Source organism: Bactrocera dorsalis, chromosome 4, assembly GCF_023373825.1.
Source record: "Bactrocera dorsalis isolate Fly_Bdor chromosome 4, ASM2337382v1, whole genome shotgun sequence".
Classification (NCBI taxonomy): domain Eukaryota; kingdom Metazoa; phylum Arthropoda; class Insecta; order Diptera; family Tephritidae; genus Bactrocera; species Bactrocera dorsalis.
The window spans coordinates 52,141,130-52,161,162 of NC_064306.1; the positions used below are offsets into that span (position 1 = coordinate 52,141,130).

The 20,033-nt window shown below is 39.5% G+C and overlaps 6 protein-coding genes across 9 annotated transcripts in view; 1 reads left to right on the plus strand and 5 right to left on the minus strand.

Moving 5' to 3' along the window:
- The window catches only part of LOC105227459 (carboxypeptidase D), a 51,294-nt gene that overhangs the window by 15,055 nt on the left and 16,206 nt on the right, over window positions 1-20,033 (plus strand). The gene's annotated exons all lie outside the window — the stretch shown is intronic.
- Window positions 510-1,428, minus strand: LOC105227451 (serine protease SP24D). Its single transcript, XM_011206799.4, has 2 exons — window positions 1,144-1,428; window positions 510-1,077 (listed from the first exon to the last, which is right to left on the minus strand). Exons 1-2 carry the CDS (start codon window positions 1,377-1,379, stop codon window positions 552-554), a joined length of 762 nt encoding a protein of 253 aa, XP_011205101.2. The 5' UTR covers window positions 1,380-1,428; the 3' UTR covers window positions 510-551.
- Window positions 2,888-3,864, minus strand: LOC105227452 (serine protease SP24D). The gene is made up of 2 exons (XM_011206800.4): window positions 3,575-3,864; window positions 2,888-3,503 (listed from the first exon to the last, which is right to left on the minus strand). Exons 1-2 carry the CDS (start codon window positions 3,808-3,810, stop codon window positions 2,978-2,980), a joined length of 762 nt encoding a protein of 253 aa, XP_011205102.2. The 5' UTR covers window positions 3,811-3,864; the 3' UTR covers window positions 2,888-2,977.
- Window positions 7,036-7,959, minus strand: LOC105227454 (serine protease SP24D). The gene is made up of 2 exons (XM_011206801.3): window positions 7,684-7,959; window positions 7,036-7,606 (listed from the first exon to the last, which is right to left on the minus strand). The coding sequence occupies exons 1-2, from the start codon at window positions 7,902-7,904 to the stop codon at window positions 7,084-7,086; spliced, it is 744 nt and encodes a 247-aa protein (XP_011205103.2). The 5' UTR covers window positions 7,905-7,959; the 3' UTR covers window positions 7,036-7,083.
- Window positions 11,693-12,698, minus strand: LOC105227455 (trypsin beta). The gene is made up of 2 exons (XM_011206802.4): window positions 12,399-12,698; window positions 11,693-12,301 (listed from the first exon to the last, which is right to left on the minus strand). The coding sequence occupies exons 1-2, from the start codon at window positions 12,632-12,634 to the stop codon at window positions 11,776-11,778; spliced, it is 762 nt and encodes a 253-aa protein (XP_011205104.2). The 5' UTR covers window positions 12,635-12,698; the 3' UTR covers window positions 11,693-11,775.
- Window positions 16,747-17,678, minus strand: LOC105227456 (trypsin alpha). The gene is made up of 2 exons (XM_029550746.2): window positions 17,421-17,678; window positions 16,747-17,349 (listed from the first exon to the last, which is right to left on the minus strand). Exons 1-2 carry the CDS (start codon window positions 17,645-17,647, stop codon window positions 16,803-16,805), a joined length of 774 nt encoding a protein of 257 aa, XP_029406606.2. The 5' UTR covers window positions 17,648-17,678; the 3' UTR covers window positions 16,747-16,802.

Consider the following 20,033-nt stretch of genomic DNA (forward strand, 5'->3'; position numbering starts at 1 on the left):
GAGCGACTTGGCGCATTTTACGTCGAGATCTTAAATTGAAAACCTACAAAATGCAGCTTGTACAAGAACTGAATCCGCTCCTCCTTCCCAAGTGACATCGCTTCGCCCTATGAGCTCTTCAAAAGTTCCAATGAGCCCCACGTTTTCGAGCCAGATTTTGTTGAGCGATGAGGGCCATTTCTGCTCAGTGGGTATGTAAATTTGCAATTTGGACGAAGATTCATTTCATCCAGAAAAAAAAAAACAATGATCTGGTATGGTCGAGGAAAATATCGAACATAATTTTTTCTTCCTCCAGAATTCGATGGAAATTTAAAAATTTTTAAGCCACGAAATTAAGATTTTCGACCGTTGTTATACCTGAACAAAAGTTCACCTTTGGAATTTCGCCCTCCTGTGTTAAAGTATCTAGTTTCTTGTCAAAAATGTGACCATTTCAACCCAACCCAACCCAACCAAATTTTATTGTCAAGATCCAGTTTTCATTACGGTCCAACATTTTACGAAAATACCATAAACAAGTAAATATATTTTATAAAGTATCATAGCAGCTACAATTCAGCATGTTGTTTAATCCAATCCACATGGTAGTAGACCTTAGCGTAACCATCTGGATTGCCGGTGCCACAGCCACCATAAACGAAGCCAGCAACACCGACGACCTCACCCTCGTACATAGCCGGACCGCCTGAGTCGCCATTGCAAGCGCCATTATTTGGAGCATGGGCCAAACAAATAAGCGCATCGCTATCCCAGTTTATGGCCGCCTTACATTCACTACGTGAAATGGCAGACAAAGTGTTCCACTTCAACTTCTGTGGAATATCACCAGCTTGCTTTACGCGACCCCAGCCAGAAATGATAACCGGTTCACCGGAGGGTACCTCCTTCGTGGCCAAACGGGCGGGTTGGATGTTTTGCGAGTATATTAAAGGTTGGCTGAGACGCAGCAGCGAAACATCGTTCAAGAAATTGCCATAGTTCTCATGTGTAAGGATCGATTGCACCTTCACCAAAACGCCACCACGCAGACGATCCGTGGAACCGGCACGCACCGTAAACAAAGAGGGATCATAACTGTTGTATGTTATAAATATTTATAGATGTTACCAGTTTAACTTTTTGCAAAAACGGAATACTTACGTGGAATAGTTGCCCTGTGCATCGGTAGTGCCAACACAATGTGCCGCGGTCAACACGAAATTCCGACTAAGTATCGAGCCACCACAGGTGTGAGAGCCGCTGCGACGCAAAGAGATTTGATGTGGGAATTGTCCGTCGTAGGCTTCGTCACCACCCACGACACGTCCGGTTGGACCAGCTTGGCTGATTGCAACACCTAGAAGGCAGATCAAAGCGAAGAGTTCGAATTTTGCCATGTTGAATCGTTGCGCGTGGAAGTCCAAACTAAAACTAAATAGTCACGCACGTAATAGTGGACTTATTGGCATATCTTGAGTATCTATAAAGAGCTTTGTGCTTAAATAAATTACTTTATAATGCTTAGCGCAAGCAGAATTAGGTAATTGATAAGCAATCTAACTGTTATTTATTATAAGCTAATATGTTAAGGCGATAATGCTGGCACCACAGAATTTATACGCCTAAAACAGTCAAATATCCAGTTAGGCATAATACTTTAAAGCGCCAAAAGAACTTTTCTTCTTCTTCTTTATTGGCATAGACACCGCTTACGCATTTATAGCCGAGTTTACAACAGAACTTTTCCGCAGAACTTTTCTCTCGAAAACTCGTAGCTTCGACTCATCAGATGTTGTCATCGTCCATGCCCCTGCACCGTATAGCAGGACGGGAATAAAGAGTGACTTATAGAGTTAGATTTTTGTTCGTCAAGAGAGGACTTTACTTCTCAATTGTCTACTCAGTCCGAAGTAGCACCTGTTGGCAAGAGTTATTCTTGGACTTGGGAACTAAGTCGCGATTCCGACGGCTGTTTGTTTGATGACATGATATATCCCGTCTTACTCTCGTTCACTACCAGACTCATACGCTTCACTTACCTATTCAGTTTGGAGAAGGCAGAACTAACGGGGGTGTTGTTAAGGCAAATGACATCAATATCTGTACACTCTTATAGAAGATGTTACCTTCTCCGTTTAGTTCTGAAGCTCGAATTATTTTCTCTCTGCTCATAGTCAAACTACACAGCCGTAGTTTCATGGGTCATCAGTCCACGCCTGTTTTTCTTTCAATGAAACGTTTGCTTCATCGTCATCAATTGGAGAATCGGGTTGGCCATCTACTGTTGTTAGGCTTTCACTGCCATTCAGCAGGCTGGTGAAGTGTTCCCTCCATAATTTTAGTAATCTCTGAGCATTGTTTGCTGGATTACCTCTTGGAGTTCTACAAACGTACTTTACTATTACTTATCCTCTCCTATTTCACCATTCGATCTGTTGGAGGATATTGATCATAGAACCATTGGTCCATTCTTATCTACTGAGGAATGATAATGATAAATATTATATATGGAGGATCTTCACTAACAGAGATCTTTTTATAGATTCCAATTCAGATCTTATGACAAAATGAGCTTGATAAGACTTAGTAAGCGATCTTGATATTCTGAGCAGAGACTCCACCTTTCTCTTTCTTTTTAAGATCCAAAATTGCTTTCCTCCACTTGCTTCTTCTTATAGGTGCCTCAAAGCTTGTTAGAATTCTCGTCTTGTTCCTATTCCTATCAGCATAAGAACGAAACAAATTAATGGACCGAATAAGGGTAGTTGTCAAGATAACCGAAATCAATTTCATCTTGGTGGTCTGACGAGGTAGTCAAAAGTCAGAATGTATTCTTCCATATAAAGTATGAACAGATAATCGAGTGAACGACCTAATAGGCTAAACTTTCATTACATAAAACACATTGTCTTTATTTTAATTTAAAACTCGTTTTAATTCAGCAACAAAAATACCATAATTACTTAAAACATAGTGTCCGAACCCAGTTCAAAGCTCACAAATCTGAGTGCTCCTTAATCCAATCCAAATGTTTGAAAACCTTCGCGTAACCATCTGGATTGCTGCTACCACAACCACCTACCACAAAACTAGCCACACCCACCAGTTCACCTTGGTATGCAGCCGGACCACCGGAATCACCAAAACAGGCGCCATTATCTTCCGAATGTCCCAAACAGAGCAGCGCATCACTAGACATACCGATTCTAGTTAAGCACGCTAATCTCGACAGAGTTTGAGCAGTGTTCCATTTTAACGTGTTCGATGCATAACCATTGGTCGACGTGTAACCCCAACCGGAAATGATAACGTTGTCACCGGTTGGCACCTCAGCACTTGCCAAAGGGATGGCTTGTATGTTATTTGAGTAAATCAATGGTGTTTCCAAAGTGAGTAGAGCAAAATCATGCAAAAAGTTGGCATAATTCTCATTCGTAACAATTTCGGTGACCTTTGTGACCACGCCGCCAAGCAGACGATTAGCGGAGCCGGCACGTATGCTGAAATGTTCAGCGCCGTAACTGTAAAACATGCCAATACAAATACAATTAGTATATCAGTACTCAAATAAGTTGTTCGGTAACAGACTCACACAAAGTAATTGCCTTCGGCATCCTCATCGCCGACACAATGCGCCGCTGACAGCACATAACGGCGACTGATGATCGAACCGCCACAAATATGTGAACCATCATAACGTAACGACACTTGGTAGGGGAATGCTCCTTCGGTTGCATACTCACCACCGACAATACGTCCGCTAGTTTGGGGTTTCGCGTTAGCCCAGGCGATCAGCCCTAGGCAGAGTAGAAAGGATATTCTCGACATACCGTCTTAACAGTGGTGGGTTCTAACAGTGGGTGGAACACGAACTATGCTTGGTTTAGGTTTTGCAACACGCTTTTATGCTCGAAATAGTCTAAGAAATCGGTAGATACTTAATTAAAATATTATAAATTATCAATTATCAAGGCATAGTAAATCATGAGATTTAATTACGTTGCCAAATTTATAAAACCCGCTGGAAACCTCTGCGGTCTATATTTAACAAATCTGTTACACACTAGTTTGTGACACTTTTTTATGACTCCAACGCTTGGTATAACCGCAAGTCGTTATGAAATTTCCCCTCCCTTTGATCGTCAATAGATTTTTGTGTTGGGAAAAGGAAAGACGTGTGGGTGAACTCTGGGCAAACTGATTTTTAATCTAATCTTGTAATGTGAACAATTACGCAGAAGCCGGCAATTTATACGCTATCATAAAATGTCGAAATTTCATAAGACGCGTGGAGATGAGTTCATTGTACAGCTTGCCGGTTCCACGCCATATTTCATAATACATATGTATGCCATAAACTCTCAAATCTAACTGATCTCCGATATTCGAATTTGAATGGTCTCAATTTTCTCTCAATAAGGCACATATATAAATTAATTTTGGTGGTATTTCCAATCCAATAATGAATAGTGTAGTAAGTCGTCTCATAAAGGTTCTAATCTTGCTATCTGTTTCCAGCAATAGCCCTGAAATACTCTAAAAAAAATGCTGTCGTATCACTCTAATCTTAAAACCATGCAATTTATAACACAGACAGCAGTTAATATGGATTTACTGATAATTATCTAGGGAATTTCTCGTTAATAATAACAGAAAACCCAGCTGCTTTTCCCCATTACCTAAACCAAAATTCCCTTCCAATACTTTTTTCTTTGTGAGAATTTTTTAAATTTGCAATGTCTATCTATCTCGCTCTTTGATGGTTTATTAACAGCTAAGATGAATAAAGCCAATAGAGAGTACAAAGAAAGAGAAAGAGGGAAATATACATGCATATCGAAACGGATGGTTTTCCCACTGAATAATGGAAGTCTTTGCAAGGCCGACAACATCCACAAAGTTGAGACGATTTATGGACTAGCTACGTGTAAGATTGCTGTCCGCAAGATAAAGAATCAGAAGAAACACAGCACTTAATCCTATCCATTTTCTATTAACAAATCCTACCATAAGGTGGACGAGTTTTGGACGGGTCGACTGGTTTTGGCTAGAGAATGCCATGTCAACTCTCAAACATCGATACAGTAAAATTTCTATTAACTACAAACCCGATGAGCTTCCAAAATGGTACAAAAGTGGAACTGTATTATTAGAAGAAGATTAGGAATTTTTGAACACTAGGAAATAAGGGAACTTTTTGAGACAGAGTTATAGTTCGCCACTACTTACTCTCTCAAAGATATATATATGATTCCTCTATATTACTCAGCCTATGAGAGCTACGTATCAAGTACCTTGACTTCTTCAAATAATATCTCCGTACTCAATGTAGTAAATAAATTCTTAAGAAGCTGTAATAGTTCCCAGTATCTTCGGTTTGGTTGGTTGGTTGAAACGGAAAAGAAGTACCTCAAGAGCGCCACACTGCAGGCGGACGATTTAAATCTTATCCAGCGAGTCAGTGAATTTGATAAAAACCTGATTTTTTCTATCTAGCTGCCCAATGTCTCTTAAGTTAGTGCATTGGAAGACATGAAAGATATTCCGTTTCAGCCGACTGAAGGCTGAACAAAAGTAATGTTTCAGCGGCTCATCATCTTTCGCATAGGTTCTGCATTGCGCAGAATCCACTATGCCAAATTTCTGAAGATGTAATCTTAAAGGTTGGTGCCCAGTGTTGACCGCTATAATGTTACTACTTTGCCTAAAAGTAAAAGCTGTTTGGTCTGTGTTGCTAGTGTTCCAAGAACTGAGGTGCTTCTCCAGGGTCCGGTCCATTTCTTCAAAGAACCCCAAAGTTGAATTGTCTAGGGCACCTTAGGGGAAATGTATTCCTGGCTGCCCCAAGCGGGTGAACTGCCTTTTCGTTTCCTTCTTTTCCTATAAGGCTGAGTACTCAGATGATACTTACCGATTAACCACTGAGAGTACCTGCCTGAACGATTAGCTCCTAATTACAGAATAGGGTTAGACTTAATATAGACCCTACATATATCTTTAATTGGCACTTTCGGCAATGCCAACAACTTCGGTTTGAAGGAGTTAATTCCACTCATTTAGTTTGAATTTGCTTTTTGAGTACATAATACTAAAGAAAAGGTCAAAACTCATGTTTCTAATTCACCCTTTGATCCGCTGGTGAATATGTAGATATCGAAGTTGGAACTGTCGATCATAGAAGCATTGATATCCTTTCCTAGGTCGCATTGTCGACATTTCTAATTAACAAGGTCGAGAATAATAATACCATACCCCCAATGGCCCTAATAGCCGAAACTGGTTCCAATGGTCTAAACTCACGAGCCAGCTGACCGTAAGCATTACATCATACTCCACTTTTCCATTAATGCTCTCCACCAAACTAACGATCTATATGTTAGTAGGGTCGTAAGCCCCACTTCGGAGCATAGCTCATCTGAAAAAGATTCGACGGCCTTTGGAATAACCCGCCATAATTGACAGAGCTCAAGAGTTCTACCCCTAAAGAGGTGAAACTTTGATCCTTCTTTAAAAGGGCATATTTCTGTTTTCTATGGATTAACAGCTAAGTTGGGACTCTCCTCCCAAATGGTGGAGATTAAATTTCATCCTTAAACCAATATGTGCGAGATCATCCATGTTGTAAACGACCTTAAAGTTCTTTCTGGCGAGTAGAACTATTCATTCATTGATCGAGGCGACTCATAGCAAATCTGGTGAGCGATTTTTATACTTTACTCGTAGTATATGGCTTACTTTTTGCTAAGAATATTTCTTAAGCAGGCCAGCATATTCTGAGTAATGTCAAAAGAAAGGATAGCCATTGTCATTGAATGCATCTTCCACTACAATTAATGCCGCTAGAGTAAATGCTTGAATAAAGCAAATTTCAATTGTTCCAACTTCTTCATGAAGGACGATTTCAACCGAATACCCTTGGGCGTATTACCTGAAGTCCAAACAGTCAGCTGCGTCTTAATAGCCTTAAACATAAATTAACCAACTAAATCAGAAAACAAAACAATGCGAGTTCGCAATTCAATATAATATAGACTTTGGCTGTCCATAATAGATTTTTTTTTTTTTATTTTTCATCTTTACTTTACAACAACACAAGCCTTTTTATATCATATTTTCATGAATCCATTCGAGGTTATAGAATACTTTAGCATAACCATCGGGACGCGAGGTACCACAACCGATTACGACGAAACCAGCAACTCCCACCAATTCACCATTGTATGTGGCCGGACCGCCAGAGTCACCATTGCAAGCACCTGCGCCTGACGGATGATCCAAGCATAACAAAGCATCCGAAGACATCAAAATTTTACGGAAACATTGACTCTTGCTAAGTGCCGTAACGGTATTCCATTGCATTAGAATGGGCAATGTATCACCTTTATTCTCGGTAAGACCCCAACCGGAAATGATAACTTCGGCGCCAGAGGGCACTTCAGCGCTGGCCAACGGAATCGCTTGGATTTTCGATGAGAATGTCAAATGCTCCTCCAACTCCAACAAGGCCAAATCATTTTCGACGACATAACCCTGATGGACTACAACGCGCTTCACTTGCACGATGACACCGCCGGCAATGCGGTTGTGGGTACCAGCACGTATGGTGAAATATTCAGCAGCATAACTGTCTCGATGTAAATAAGATGAAAAATATTATAAAATGTTATCATACCCGACAGGAAACCAATTCGTTCTACTCACGGTGTTGTGCCTGTTTCGACCACGCAGTGCGCCGCTGTCAATATGTAATTGGAAGCGATGATTGAACCGCCGCAAGTGTGCCGGTGTTGAAAACGTAAAGAGATTTGATGTGGGAATTGTGCTGAAACCGCGTCATAGCCACCGACTACACGACCCGTGGGATTGGCTGTAACCGCCACGAGGGTGACTGCAAGGAAGGCCAAAAATTGTAGAAAAGCCATTGTCGGCACGCGATTGTGTTAAGAGTGGTAGGCGATAGCTAAATGAACTAGGCAATACGTATTTCTATATCATTTATACACAGTCGTCAAATACTTGATTTGGACCCATAAAATGTATAGCCACTTACTATAGTCGAACTTTATCAACAAATCTTATAAATCACTTAATAAACGAACAATGTCATATATGTATGTATATAGATTAAAATTATAATCTGGATTTGCTGAAAGCAATCCCTTATCATCCGCCAGGCATAATCCGAACTTGCTGATAAATAATACTAAAACTATTTCTTTCCTCATGTAATTACGACCACTACTGGGTATGTATAGTGTATATTGCCACATACCATATAGAGAGTATGCCTGTTATTAGCACCCCTCATCCATGTTCCAAGTGAATCTTCGTTTATTTGAAATATTGTTGAAATCACTTCAAATGTCATTTTTTTTTAAGGTAAGGAGCAAATAGAGAAAGTACGCGACAAGATTTGTTGAAATATTCTTACACTGAAACAGTCCACTTGGCCTTGAACTCCATAAAGTAAGAGGCACATTGTGAAACCAAAGAGACTAATATTCGCTAACGCTATCATATCCTTTTGAACCAACCTGCACTCTTGATGATGTTCATCAATTCGAAAAGTTTTCTATGTACAACTTTTGGGGCATCGCCAAAAAGAAACCCCATTGATATTTGCAATTCTGCACAAAGCCTAGCATCCGCAAAGAAGATGTTCTACAGTCTCTTCTGCTTTTACCTCTTGGCAGCTTTTACAGAAGTCGTCGCGTGTTATCGCCAGTCTGCTGCCGTGTCTTTCAATAAGACACCGGCTATTAGTACATATTCCATTTACATATGAACCCACCGAGACTCAGCTCTATCTGTTTGTCGACAAAATCTCTACAAAATATCAGACTCATTTTCTTTCTTAACCATGGTCTAATTGTAAGGTGGTGCTTGATCTGTGTATTTCATATGCTTTACAATAACCCGCAATATCACGCCCAGCAACCTATTGCAGCTTAATCGATATACATTATTGCCGAGTTTACAACAGCGAGCCATTCGTTCTTCCTTTTCTCGGTTTGACGCCAATTCCAAATGTAGCCAGGTCCTTCTCCACCTGGTCTTTTCAACGGATTTCATTTTATCCGTGTTAGAAATAATGTTTACAAGTGTTTTCAGATTCAAAAGAAATTTACAATACATTTTGAGTTTCCAAACGGCCATGCGACAATATTTCAAACAACTACTGTCTGCAGCCTATCGGATTCTTAGAAATAAATCTTAATCCCTTGCATATTATATTATATGTTTTCGATCCGTTATTTCGAAAGCTGTACTTACAATTCCGAAAAGATAAGCTGAGTATCAAAATACATATAAAGGTTGTGAATTTATTTTAATGAAGATAGTCTAAGGTTATGTTAAGAACGTTCTACAGATGTATAAATTTGTATACACTGAGCAGGGTATATTAATTTTGCCTAGTTTGTAACACCCAGAAGGAAACGTCTTTGACCCTATAAGATATCTACGAGAATTTCTCCTTAAATTTCGGGATTCGAGAACAAAAACAAATATTAAACATCAAAAAAAAATTCATTGTCTTTCAAAATATTCTCCATTAAGATCTGTACACTTTTGCTTGCGTTTGAACCAATTCTCAAAGCACTTTTGCCACTCTGATTGAAGTATCTCTACTCTGAACGAATCAACCGCCGTATCAGGTGTTGAAAAAAGCTTGATCTTTTTTTGTTTTAAATTCTCGATATGACAACTATCACAATGTCATAAACGTTTTTCGAAGCACCGCAAGTTAGCCATTTTAGCAATTGACAAAAAATGTTGCTGGAATATTGATTGTATATTAGTTCTACTATTGCCTATAGTTGTCTCTATTTCACGTTAGATCACATAACGATATTGCAATATCAGTTTGCGCACACCATCAATAGCTTCTGGAACAATAACTGATTTTCGACGATCTTCACAAAAGTCGTCTTGGAGTACTCTACGTCCTCGATTGAATTCATTAAAATATCGACAAAATTGAATTAAGTTGATTGATAGGTTACGTTAGATTAGATGGCTGATCATAGATTGCAGGTGGACTAGATGTAGTCCTTTGTGAAGCCATTGAAAATAGAACTCCCGTGTTTGGACTTAAAGATCGGCAAAACGCTTCGTCGCCAATACAAATTTGCAAAGGCGCTTAATTTCTACGCCCGCCAGTTCGGTGGGATGTCTGCGCCCCCAAGTGTCTAAGTCTTGATCTCCCAAAAGCGGGGCAGTCATGAAGGAAGTGCTGGCTAGTTGATTGATGCACTGTTGGGAAAATAATCCATATCGAAAGTTGTAAAAAATAATTATGGAATAATGTTTTCAATTTAATTGCATTTTTTGGCCGAGATGAACATTTTAAGTTACTGTAAATCACCGAAATATTGCTCATCTGCCAAAACGTTCTGAGTGTGTATAGCAACAAAGATGTCGAATTATAGATTAAAGTTGTGAGTTGCCAAATTGCAAGACTACGGTTGCCGAACCCCGACAAATAAATGACAACCTACGTATAAATGATCAGCTAAAATCGCCGATCTCGAAGTACTATAAAAAATGTTGTCAGACAAACCGAACCATCAAAATCAACAAACAGAATTAAGAAATAGCGGCCAGCGTGGCTATGTCATGTCGTCCGAATGGATGAAAACACTCCGGCTCTGAGAGTGACGCAGAAGCCGCCGGGAGAAGCACAGAAAGAGGAAGACATCCACTCCCTTGGAAAGACCAGGTGTAGAATGACCTGGCTTCGCTTGGAATCTGACAAACAACTAATAGACAGTCTTTCTTTCGCGCGCTGTTGTAAACACGTCTATAACCGCGTAAACGGTGTCTACGCCAATAAGGAAGAAGAAGAAAAATTTTGAATATTTTTCCTTAATACCTCCGAACTCATTAATTACGCTATTTGAACGCTTTATAGTATATAATTAATTTTATTATATGTTGATAACTACTTTGAATCGCAATGCCGGCAAAACAGATAATAATGACAATGTCTTATCGCATTGATAAAGATGAGTCAGTTCAATGTCCATCATTTTAAAGGAGTTAAAAAAAATGTATGACTTCATTCATAAATTATGATCGAAACGATGATATTCAATATGTTGGTTATTTCAGTTAGAAATATAAGGGCGGAAATAATATAATAAATAATGATATGAGGCCTATCCTGTTGACGTTAGACCAAGTTTCAATTTGGTCAACTGTGATTGTCATCATCAGATGAAAAATTGCTTTAAAATGTATCTCAATTGAAAAGAAAGTTAAGACGATGTAGACTGAAAAGATTACCTCCACAGTTGGGAGGATTAAAAAGTGTACTTTAAAACATGAGATTACCAAGAATAACGGAAGGGACGTGAGTATGTTAGTCGATGAGCCATTGTCAATTAATTTTGACATTGAAGGTACTCGCGCATCTCAGACTGGATAGATCGCCCGCGAATATCCGCAGAACATATGGATAAAGCCACCATAAAATCAAACTACTCCTCAGATTCCAATTTGATAACAGAATATTGTGGAAAATTATCCAACTCTTCCGCTAGCAAGATAGCCTTTTAGTTCATTAAAAGCTTGGCTCATGAAGGCATAAAAATTTCTTAAATTATTTTTTTTTTTTAATTTTATTTTAAAATTTTCTGTGGTCTTTCTGACACTTATCATCCACTCAAGGGTTAATACATACTGTTTTAAAAAGAAACGCGCACAATGCTAGTTTTTACAATACTTCAAAATTTATTCGCTTTACTGCTACATAATACAATTCTATAACAACAACAACTTTTCATTACCAACTCACAACTGAGTCTGGATCCATTCAGCAAAGTGTGTGACATTCACGAAGACTTCAGCATAACGCGAACCGCATGCGCCCACCACGAAGCTCGCCACACCAACCAAACGATTGTTGTAGGCCACACCGTTACCAGCATCGCCCAGACAACTGCCCTCCTTCAGATTGTGAGCCAAGCAGAAAGTGCTCTCATCATGCTCGGGGAAACCTTTAGTACACTCCTCCTCGCTGGCCACTGAGAATGCGACCGATTGCAATTTGTATGGTGCCGCGCCAGACGATTGCTCACCCCAACCGGCAACGGAGATGGCGGTGCCAACTGCTGGCGCTTGATCGGCACTAGTGGCAATAGGAATTATGGAGATCTTGCTACTCTCTTCCACAGCACTGCTCAACTGTATGACAGCGACATCATTGCTAATGTATGTGTAGTTAGGCTGTACGGCGATGGATTCGGCATAGATGATCTTGCCACTGGCAAATTGATTGAGGCTGCCGATACGCGCGGAGACGCGATCGGCGGCAACACTGTAGTGAGACAGAAATTATGGATTATTGCAAAATTTATTTATAATTTTTTTGGGGAAAACCAAAACAACTACACTCAAGCTAACTTCACACTCACACTTGGTTGTTGTCGTCGACAACACAATGCGCCGCCGTTAATATCTGACGCGCGCCGATAATGCTGCCACCACACACATGCGCACTGTCCAAACGCACCGAAGCGACGAAAGTGAACTGACCGGATGCGACGTCCTCACCGCCCAAAATGCGCTGATCCAGTGTCGCGGCTTGACAGTTGGCGACGATGCCAGCGAAAGCGAGCGCGAGTAGCGCGAAATTTACTTTTGAACACATTGCGTTTGCGCCGTTACCGAGTTACTGACACTGACTGAACTGGCCGGACCGGCAGTGCAATTATATGAAATGAATTGTGGTGAAGATTTTCACACACTCGCACTTGAATTTGCCGATTGATTTTGTTATTGTCGTTTTGGCATTGTTATCGGCACCGGCGAGTTGTTGTTAAATACTCGAAGTGTTGAATTTATGACCCACTTTTATTGTGGAGCGTACGCTCGCCTTATTACTTTATTTTAAAACTTACATTATTGCGCTTTACACGCTTTGCGTTGGCAAATATATTTTCACCGTCTGACTAATCTTATCGCTTATCGGTAGCTGAAGTTTGGTGTTTGATAAAGTTCGAGAATTTCGAACGATATTGAAACAAAGTAATCGTATTTAAAGGTAATTACCACCGGGTAATAATGGTATCATAACCATCTTCCAAATTTCAAAATCATCCTTTCTTATTAGACGAAAATAAAATGGTAATCCGCTGAGTGTGAGTGATGAGTTCACTTCTCAAAAAGACTGTGAGAGTTTCCTACATAAGCAAGTTAAATTAAGCGGTGCTATAATACGCTTCACAAATACAAATAGTTCCATAAATGCACTGCATTGCGACCGCTCCGTTTGTATGGCGTCTATATTCTCCAATCATCCGAATTGAACAATTACTTCGAGGATTGCACCAATGCTTTAGCCGACATCCAATCTCGTGCGATACCTTGTTAAATCAAAAAGCTTTCCATACAAGTACTTCACTGGAATCGTTCCGTTTGTTGAGCAGCTATATGTTATGGTGGTCCAATATCGGCGGTTCCGACAAATGAGTAGGTTCTTGGTAAGAAACAGACAGTTACAAAATTTGGGATCGATATGTGCCCCTAGCGATTCACGTTTAATGTCTTCAATTGACTCAAAACGGTTTCTCTGAAGCGATCGTTTGAGTTTTCTGAGTAGCCAGAAGTCGCATGGAGCAAAATCAGACGAATACTATGGTTGCGGCATGATATTGATTGAAAATTTGCAGAAAAATTCTCGAAGAATCAATACAGTTTGCGACGGTGCATTATAGTGGATCAAAATCCAAGAGTTTCGGCCCATAATTCCGACCTTTTTTTACGAATAGCTTTGCTCAAACGACGCATATCACTCAAATAGTATTCCTCTTGACAGTTTGGCCGGTCGAAAGGAATTCGTAGTCCATCACACCTCGATAATCGAAGAAAACAGTCAACATAAATATGATTCCTGACCTGCTTTGTCGTGGTTTTTTCGTTTTCGGCTCATCTTTGCCACGATATTCGCCCGATTGATTGTCTGTTACTAGGTCGTATGCAAAAATCCAAGACTCAGCACTAATAATAATGCTTTATGGCATTTTGATAGTCAGGAAGCATTGTTCCAAATAATCTTTCAAAATGGGTTTGACTTATCCTTTCAATATTCTAGCGATGCCAGTAAGATCTCTGACTTTCAATCGTCGAATCTCAACCACAAATTCCTTTATTTTATAGGAGTGTTGATCATCTGTTGATGTTGATAGCTGTCCTTGACGTGGTTCGTCGTCAACGCATTCTCGACGCTGTTTGAATAATTTGTACCATTCAAAAATATTTTCTCGCAACAAACAATTATCATCGAAAACCTCTTTCAACATTCTGAACGTTTTGGCATCAGAAATTTTATTCCACACACAAAATTTTATGGAACTTCTTTGTTAAACAATAGCTAAAACCACAGAATGCACTATGTACTTCAGAAAGACAAGCGTATACTAAACACTAATAATAATTTTGATATGACATTTGGCACAGATGTCACTGACAGTCATATCAACACAGAAAAAGATACTTCGAGGAATGGGTTTACGCTCAAATTTTAAATTTAAAAGTATTACTATTTATTGCCCACAGTAGAACATATGTTATTGGGTCTCCGAGAATTCAAGTATAATATTGGAATAGGCTTGTTCTTGTTTTCGTTTAAAAATGTTGTAAAGTTAGAAAAAACTTCATCAGTTGATTTCATCAAACATTTGCCAAAAGTCGATTTTTGATTAGATAAGAAAACTGGTATGGAAAACTTTATCGCATCGGATCATTTTGCTCCGAGTAATACTCGTAGCTCAAGCGAGATTAGAAAATATGGTTTTGAAACAAAAAACACGTATAAAAATAAACGATGAAGCTGATTGGACTGAACTGCACTTTTGAAGGTGGTAACTCAGAAACTATTTGATAAAATGATTATCAAAAAAAATATATTCTATCAAAATATGTAAAAAAAAATCGTTTTTTGGAAATATCAGACGGAAGAAACTCCAATGAAATCTTATCTGTTGATGGACTGACAATACAGTCGCTCCTATATTCCAGAGAAGATTCCTGTCAGGCGCAAATTTGCATATCGAAGTCATTGCTTATGCTTTAAAAATTAACCAATGTTACCTTCAACTTCGTACATGTTTTCAGCATTTCTTTACACCAATCCACACGAGCCTTTTTTGAGCGATTGTCAAATTGTGCGGGATCCAACGAGAACAAACCTTTTTTACGGCCAGGTGTTCATGCAATATCGAATGTATGCTGGTGGGAGAAATGCATAGGCATGCCTCTATCTGAAGGTATGTTACATGACGGTCTTGCATTATCAGTTCACGTACGGCATCGATGTTTTCTGGCACAACGGCTGTTGGACGACCTTCACGGAATTCGTCTTTGAGCGAGCGTCGGCCACGATTGAATTCGTTGTACCAGTTTTTCACAGTGCTATAGGATGGTGCTTCATAGCCATACAAAGATTTTAGTTCATCGATGCACTCTTGTCGTGATAATCCACGTCGAAAGTTGTGAAAAATGATCGCACGAAAATGTTCACGAGTTAATTCCATTTTTTGGCCGAGATGAATTTTTTAATTCCCTGTAAATAAAACAATTCACGATTAAATGACAAAACGTTCTGAGTGATGTTATGCTAAAAAATGTCAAACTTTCCAATGGAAATGTTAGATTGCACCTGGCAACACTTAGTGTTGCCTAGTCCAGAAATATATATAGCAGCCTATGTATGTACATATATTCCGATCATCCGTTTGACGTTTAATACCTTAGCCTTCCTTAAGTGTCTTTATTCATTGAGAAGTCTTAAAGCAGCCTTAAAATAATATTTTATTTTTGTCTCTGCTTTTAATTATTTATTTTATAATCGCTGCTTTTATATTCAGTTTACTTTCATTGAATGCATTGTCGAATCCAATTATATTGTTTGCGTAACCACAATTTCGTACGAGAGTCCATACATATATACCTTATACTCAAAATAACAACAACAAGCAATGACGATAACATGAATTTCTATAAAAAATCACTATACGAGAAAATAATAATAATGAACAATCGACTGACTCAGTGGAAAACAAAAACAAAAATATATATATGTGACCTGGTCTACGAAAAGGGAGCTAACGTGCGAAAACTAGTTTTCTTAGAAACAGCTGTTAAAAATAAACAACTCGTTTCGTCAGTTTCTCGTTATCTCGTTATGATTTTTTGACACCTAAGCCCCCTTTCCGTAGACCAGGTCACATATACAGATATATGTATCTTAATATGGTCAAGTATGTACACAAATCCTGTGAAAGTGAAGTTGAAATTCCAATTTTTTTAACAGAATATAAAATATATTATTGTCCAGGTCGATCTATCAAACCCTAACCCTAACCCATTTTTATAGATCTCAAGTTCGAAACATAGATTCTATAACTCAATAACATTTTCGTAACGTTTCTTCAAATAAGTATAGTAAACTGTAAAGCTTAATAATGGATATCACATTATCTCTAACAAAATGTTAGCTCTTTTCTGTTTACACGATTTCGTTTATTTTAGCATTAGTCATCGTGAGTCTGGTCACTTTTCAGGCTCAACAGTTTTATTCGCAGTCTACCAGTATCTAGAGATTGATTAGTACATAGAACTAGTATGTATATAGAACTTTCGTCACGTGACCTTTGAAAACATTGCCGCATAAGATCTCACTCACTGATAACACTTATTTCCTTATCAATTTTTTTTTATTTGTTCATTTGTGTCAAGGTACACAAGGTATTTAGAAATTAGATAATATACATATATACAAATATATATAATGTCTCAATACGATTTGTTAAATTCCACTAAGCTTCGCTTTGTGCAGCAATTGTGCTTGCAATCCAGCTGCTATAGTAAGACACTCTGCTGCTTACATCGGGGAATTTAGTGCCACCGCCGCCAAAGTAGAAACTCGCCACGCCCACTAAAGTATTATTAACCACAACACCGGCGCCCTCGTCGCCAGTCGCGATACCCCGATTAACGCCATGTTCTAAGCACAAGACCGAATCATAACCATAACCAGCCTGATATTCACACTCGTGCGAGCTCAACACCTTGAAGGTGGCCACCTGTAGTTTGTACGGCGTGGCACCCGACAATTGCAAACCCCAACCGGCAAGCGACACTTCGGTTTCCTCAACCAATGCATCATTGACTTCGTCTGTGGCCAAGGCGATCGCGGCGATTTTGCTGCTGAAAGTCAGAGGCTGCTGCAATGTAATGATGGCGATGTCGTGTAAGAAGTTGCCAAACGATGGATGAATTGTGATCGATTGAACTTTGACAATTTGACCGCCGGCATATTGATTAATGCTGCCCGCACGCACCGTAACACTTGATGCGGCAATACTATAAGGAGGAAAAAAAATATATATATAAGAAGACCTCTTTAACTGTCTCTCTTCACTTCTTGTACTCACGCTATGCTCCTCAATGCGGAAAGTCCGTGTCCCGAGGTCAATATATGGCTGGCTTCAATGATATTGCCCACTGCAACGTGCGCATTGTCCACACGTACCGAGACGACCCACGGGAGTTCGCCGGTAGCGACATCGTTACCCTCCAATATGCGACCATTGGGCGCGGCGTTAATGCCGACACAGACGGCCAAAACGAAAGCGAATGCGATGATGCGTGTAACTGCCATTGCGACGAAACTACAACTGTCCACTCTTGAGTTATTGATATGTTTAAGAAGTCGTTTAATTTATTAGTTCGAGTAATAATTTGTTTAATCAACAACAACACTAATACTTTTATCATATTGTTGTAGACGGTAGTAATTTTTCGGTGGCAAATACATTCAAGTTCGACTGATTAGAGCAGTTCGAACATAGTTTCTTTCTAATCGGGTCCAACAACAGCTATAAGTATGTTGTTTAATGTGGGTACTTGTGAAATAACGCGTAAGAGTCATAAAAGATCATTACGGGACTTATCGCTTATCGGAAATTCGTCAAGTTATTCCAATTTGCTAACATATAGTATATATATATGTGATTATTTTCATGCGTGTTTTCCGAATAATCGCCATAAGTCAGGGATTGCCAAACAGTTTTTCGTTTCTGGGATGACTAGTCGAAAAAATGGTCTATAGTTTGATATATTAGGAAAATATAGATTAATTTCAATAATTGCACTATATGTCACCTTCATGAGGGTCTTCGTATACGAACATGTTTGTTGGTTTTTTTATAATATCTCTGTTTCACACACAACACTTGTATAAATGGGTCAATTCCATATCTTGCTATAGTTGCCGACCACTGTTCTAAGCAAGCCTTAATTACCTAATAATGATAAGACGAAATTGTCGCACGTAATTGCTCGTTTACGTCGTCAGTGTTATCCCATGATATTAGTTATAATTTATGAAACATTCAAGAACTTTGCTCGAAAATAATGATTTTGGAATAATCTATTAATTATCCGAAGAAGCATTTCAATCGTTTTTTTCAACGAAGCGGGTATAGTCTGAAATTTATACCACAAACAAGTTTCAACATGGTAACACCCAGGGCAAACGTCGCCCTCATCTTTAGGGAAATTCTAGGACAAAATATAAGCAGGTTGAGACATGTAGATAGTGCGTCCACCGTAGCTGGACTGGAGAGCGGGCTGGGTGCGACAAACCAGTTTAAAATGGACGCCTATCACTTTGTTCACCAAATACGGCCACCAGGAAACAAACCTGTTCATGGAAAAACTAGAAAACTCGCAGTGCTCAGGCAATCAGTAGGCTTTTCAATTAAGCGAAGCGCACGGGCAACTGGAAGAATTATAAACAGCACCTAACAGTCTATAACAAGGAGATTAAGGCCGCGAAGTCAAACGGTTTCAGGAAATTCTTTGAAAATATCTCGACGACCCCTGAGACAGCCATACTGCACAGGCTTTGCCTAGAGGCAAGACGGACACTGCATTATCCATAGCCTTGCGGTGGTGTATATCCCAGCACCGTGGAGAATAACGAAAGTAATTTTCATTCCCAAGGTAGGTAGGAATTACTACTCGCAGGCCAATTAGTCTCACATCCGTTATGCTAAAAGGGATGGAAAAGATTGTAGCCAACCATTCTAATCATCCATAATCGTAAGACCTATTCTCATTTATAAAGCAGTTGCTTGGGCTTATAAGATAACGCAGTCTTCGGTAGGCCTTCAACTATCGAAACTGCAAAGGCTCGCCCGCCACGTCTAGTGATCAAACAGGTAACGAATCATGCTATGCCAGCAGATGGCTTCGGCAAAGAGAAAATAATGTCATCTCTACAAATGAAGGCCCTAGGGGAAGACATACCACTGGGTCTCCTTCTAAGAGACAGCGTTACGAAGCGGGTTAACTTTACAAAAAAGTTCAGAGTTACACTCGGCAGTAAGACGGAGTAGAACGACTCCACGCTCGTCATACTACTGAAAACAGGACTATCCAGTGGTACACTGACGGCTCGAAAACACCGGAAGGTATTGGAACAGGCATTGCGGGACCGCATACCAAATTAGCCTTACCAATGGGACGTGTTCCGGGCATCTTTCAAGCAGAAGTCTTTGTTATAAGTCAGTGTGCAGAAATCAATCTCCACCGCAACAATCCTAAGCCCTATACTTAGCGATGGTCAAGCGTATAAGATTAAACCGCTTTTACAGGAAGAGTGTATAGGAAAGCTAAACCGCCATTTATTTTGCCTTGGGCAAACTGCCGATTCTGCGACATACGAGGTTATTCAAAAAGTATCGCGAATTTTGTGTTTTTTCAAAAATTATTTATTTATTCATGAATATCTATTTTATCCCTTTCAAAGATGAGATATTATACACTTGTGCCAACGGTTTTTCCAATCTTCGAAGCACTTCAAAAAATCATTTTTTTTATCTTCTTCAGCTAATCCTTCGATGCCGTCTTTATCTCGTCAAGAGAAGCGTAACGTGGTCCTTTCATGGGCCTTTTCAGTTTAGGGAACAAGAAAAAGTCACAGGGGGCCAGATCTGGGGAATACGGTGGATGCGGCATCATTAGTGTGTTGTTTTTGGCCA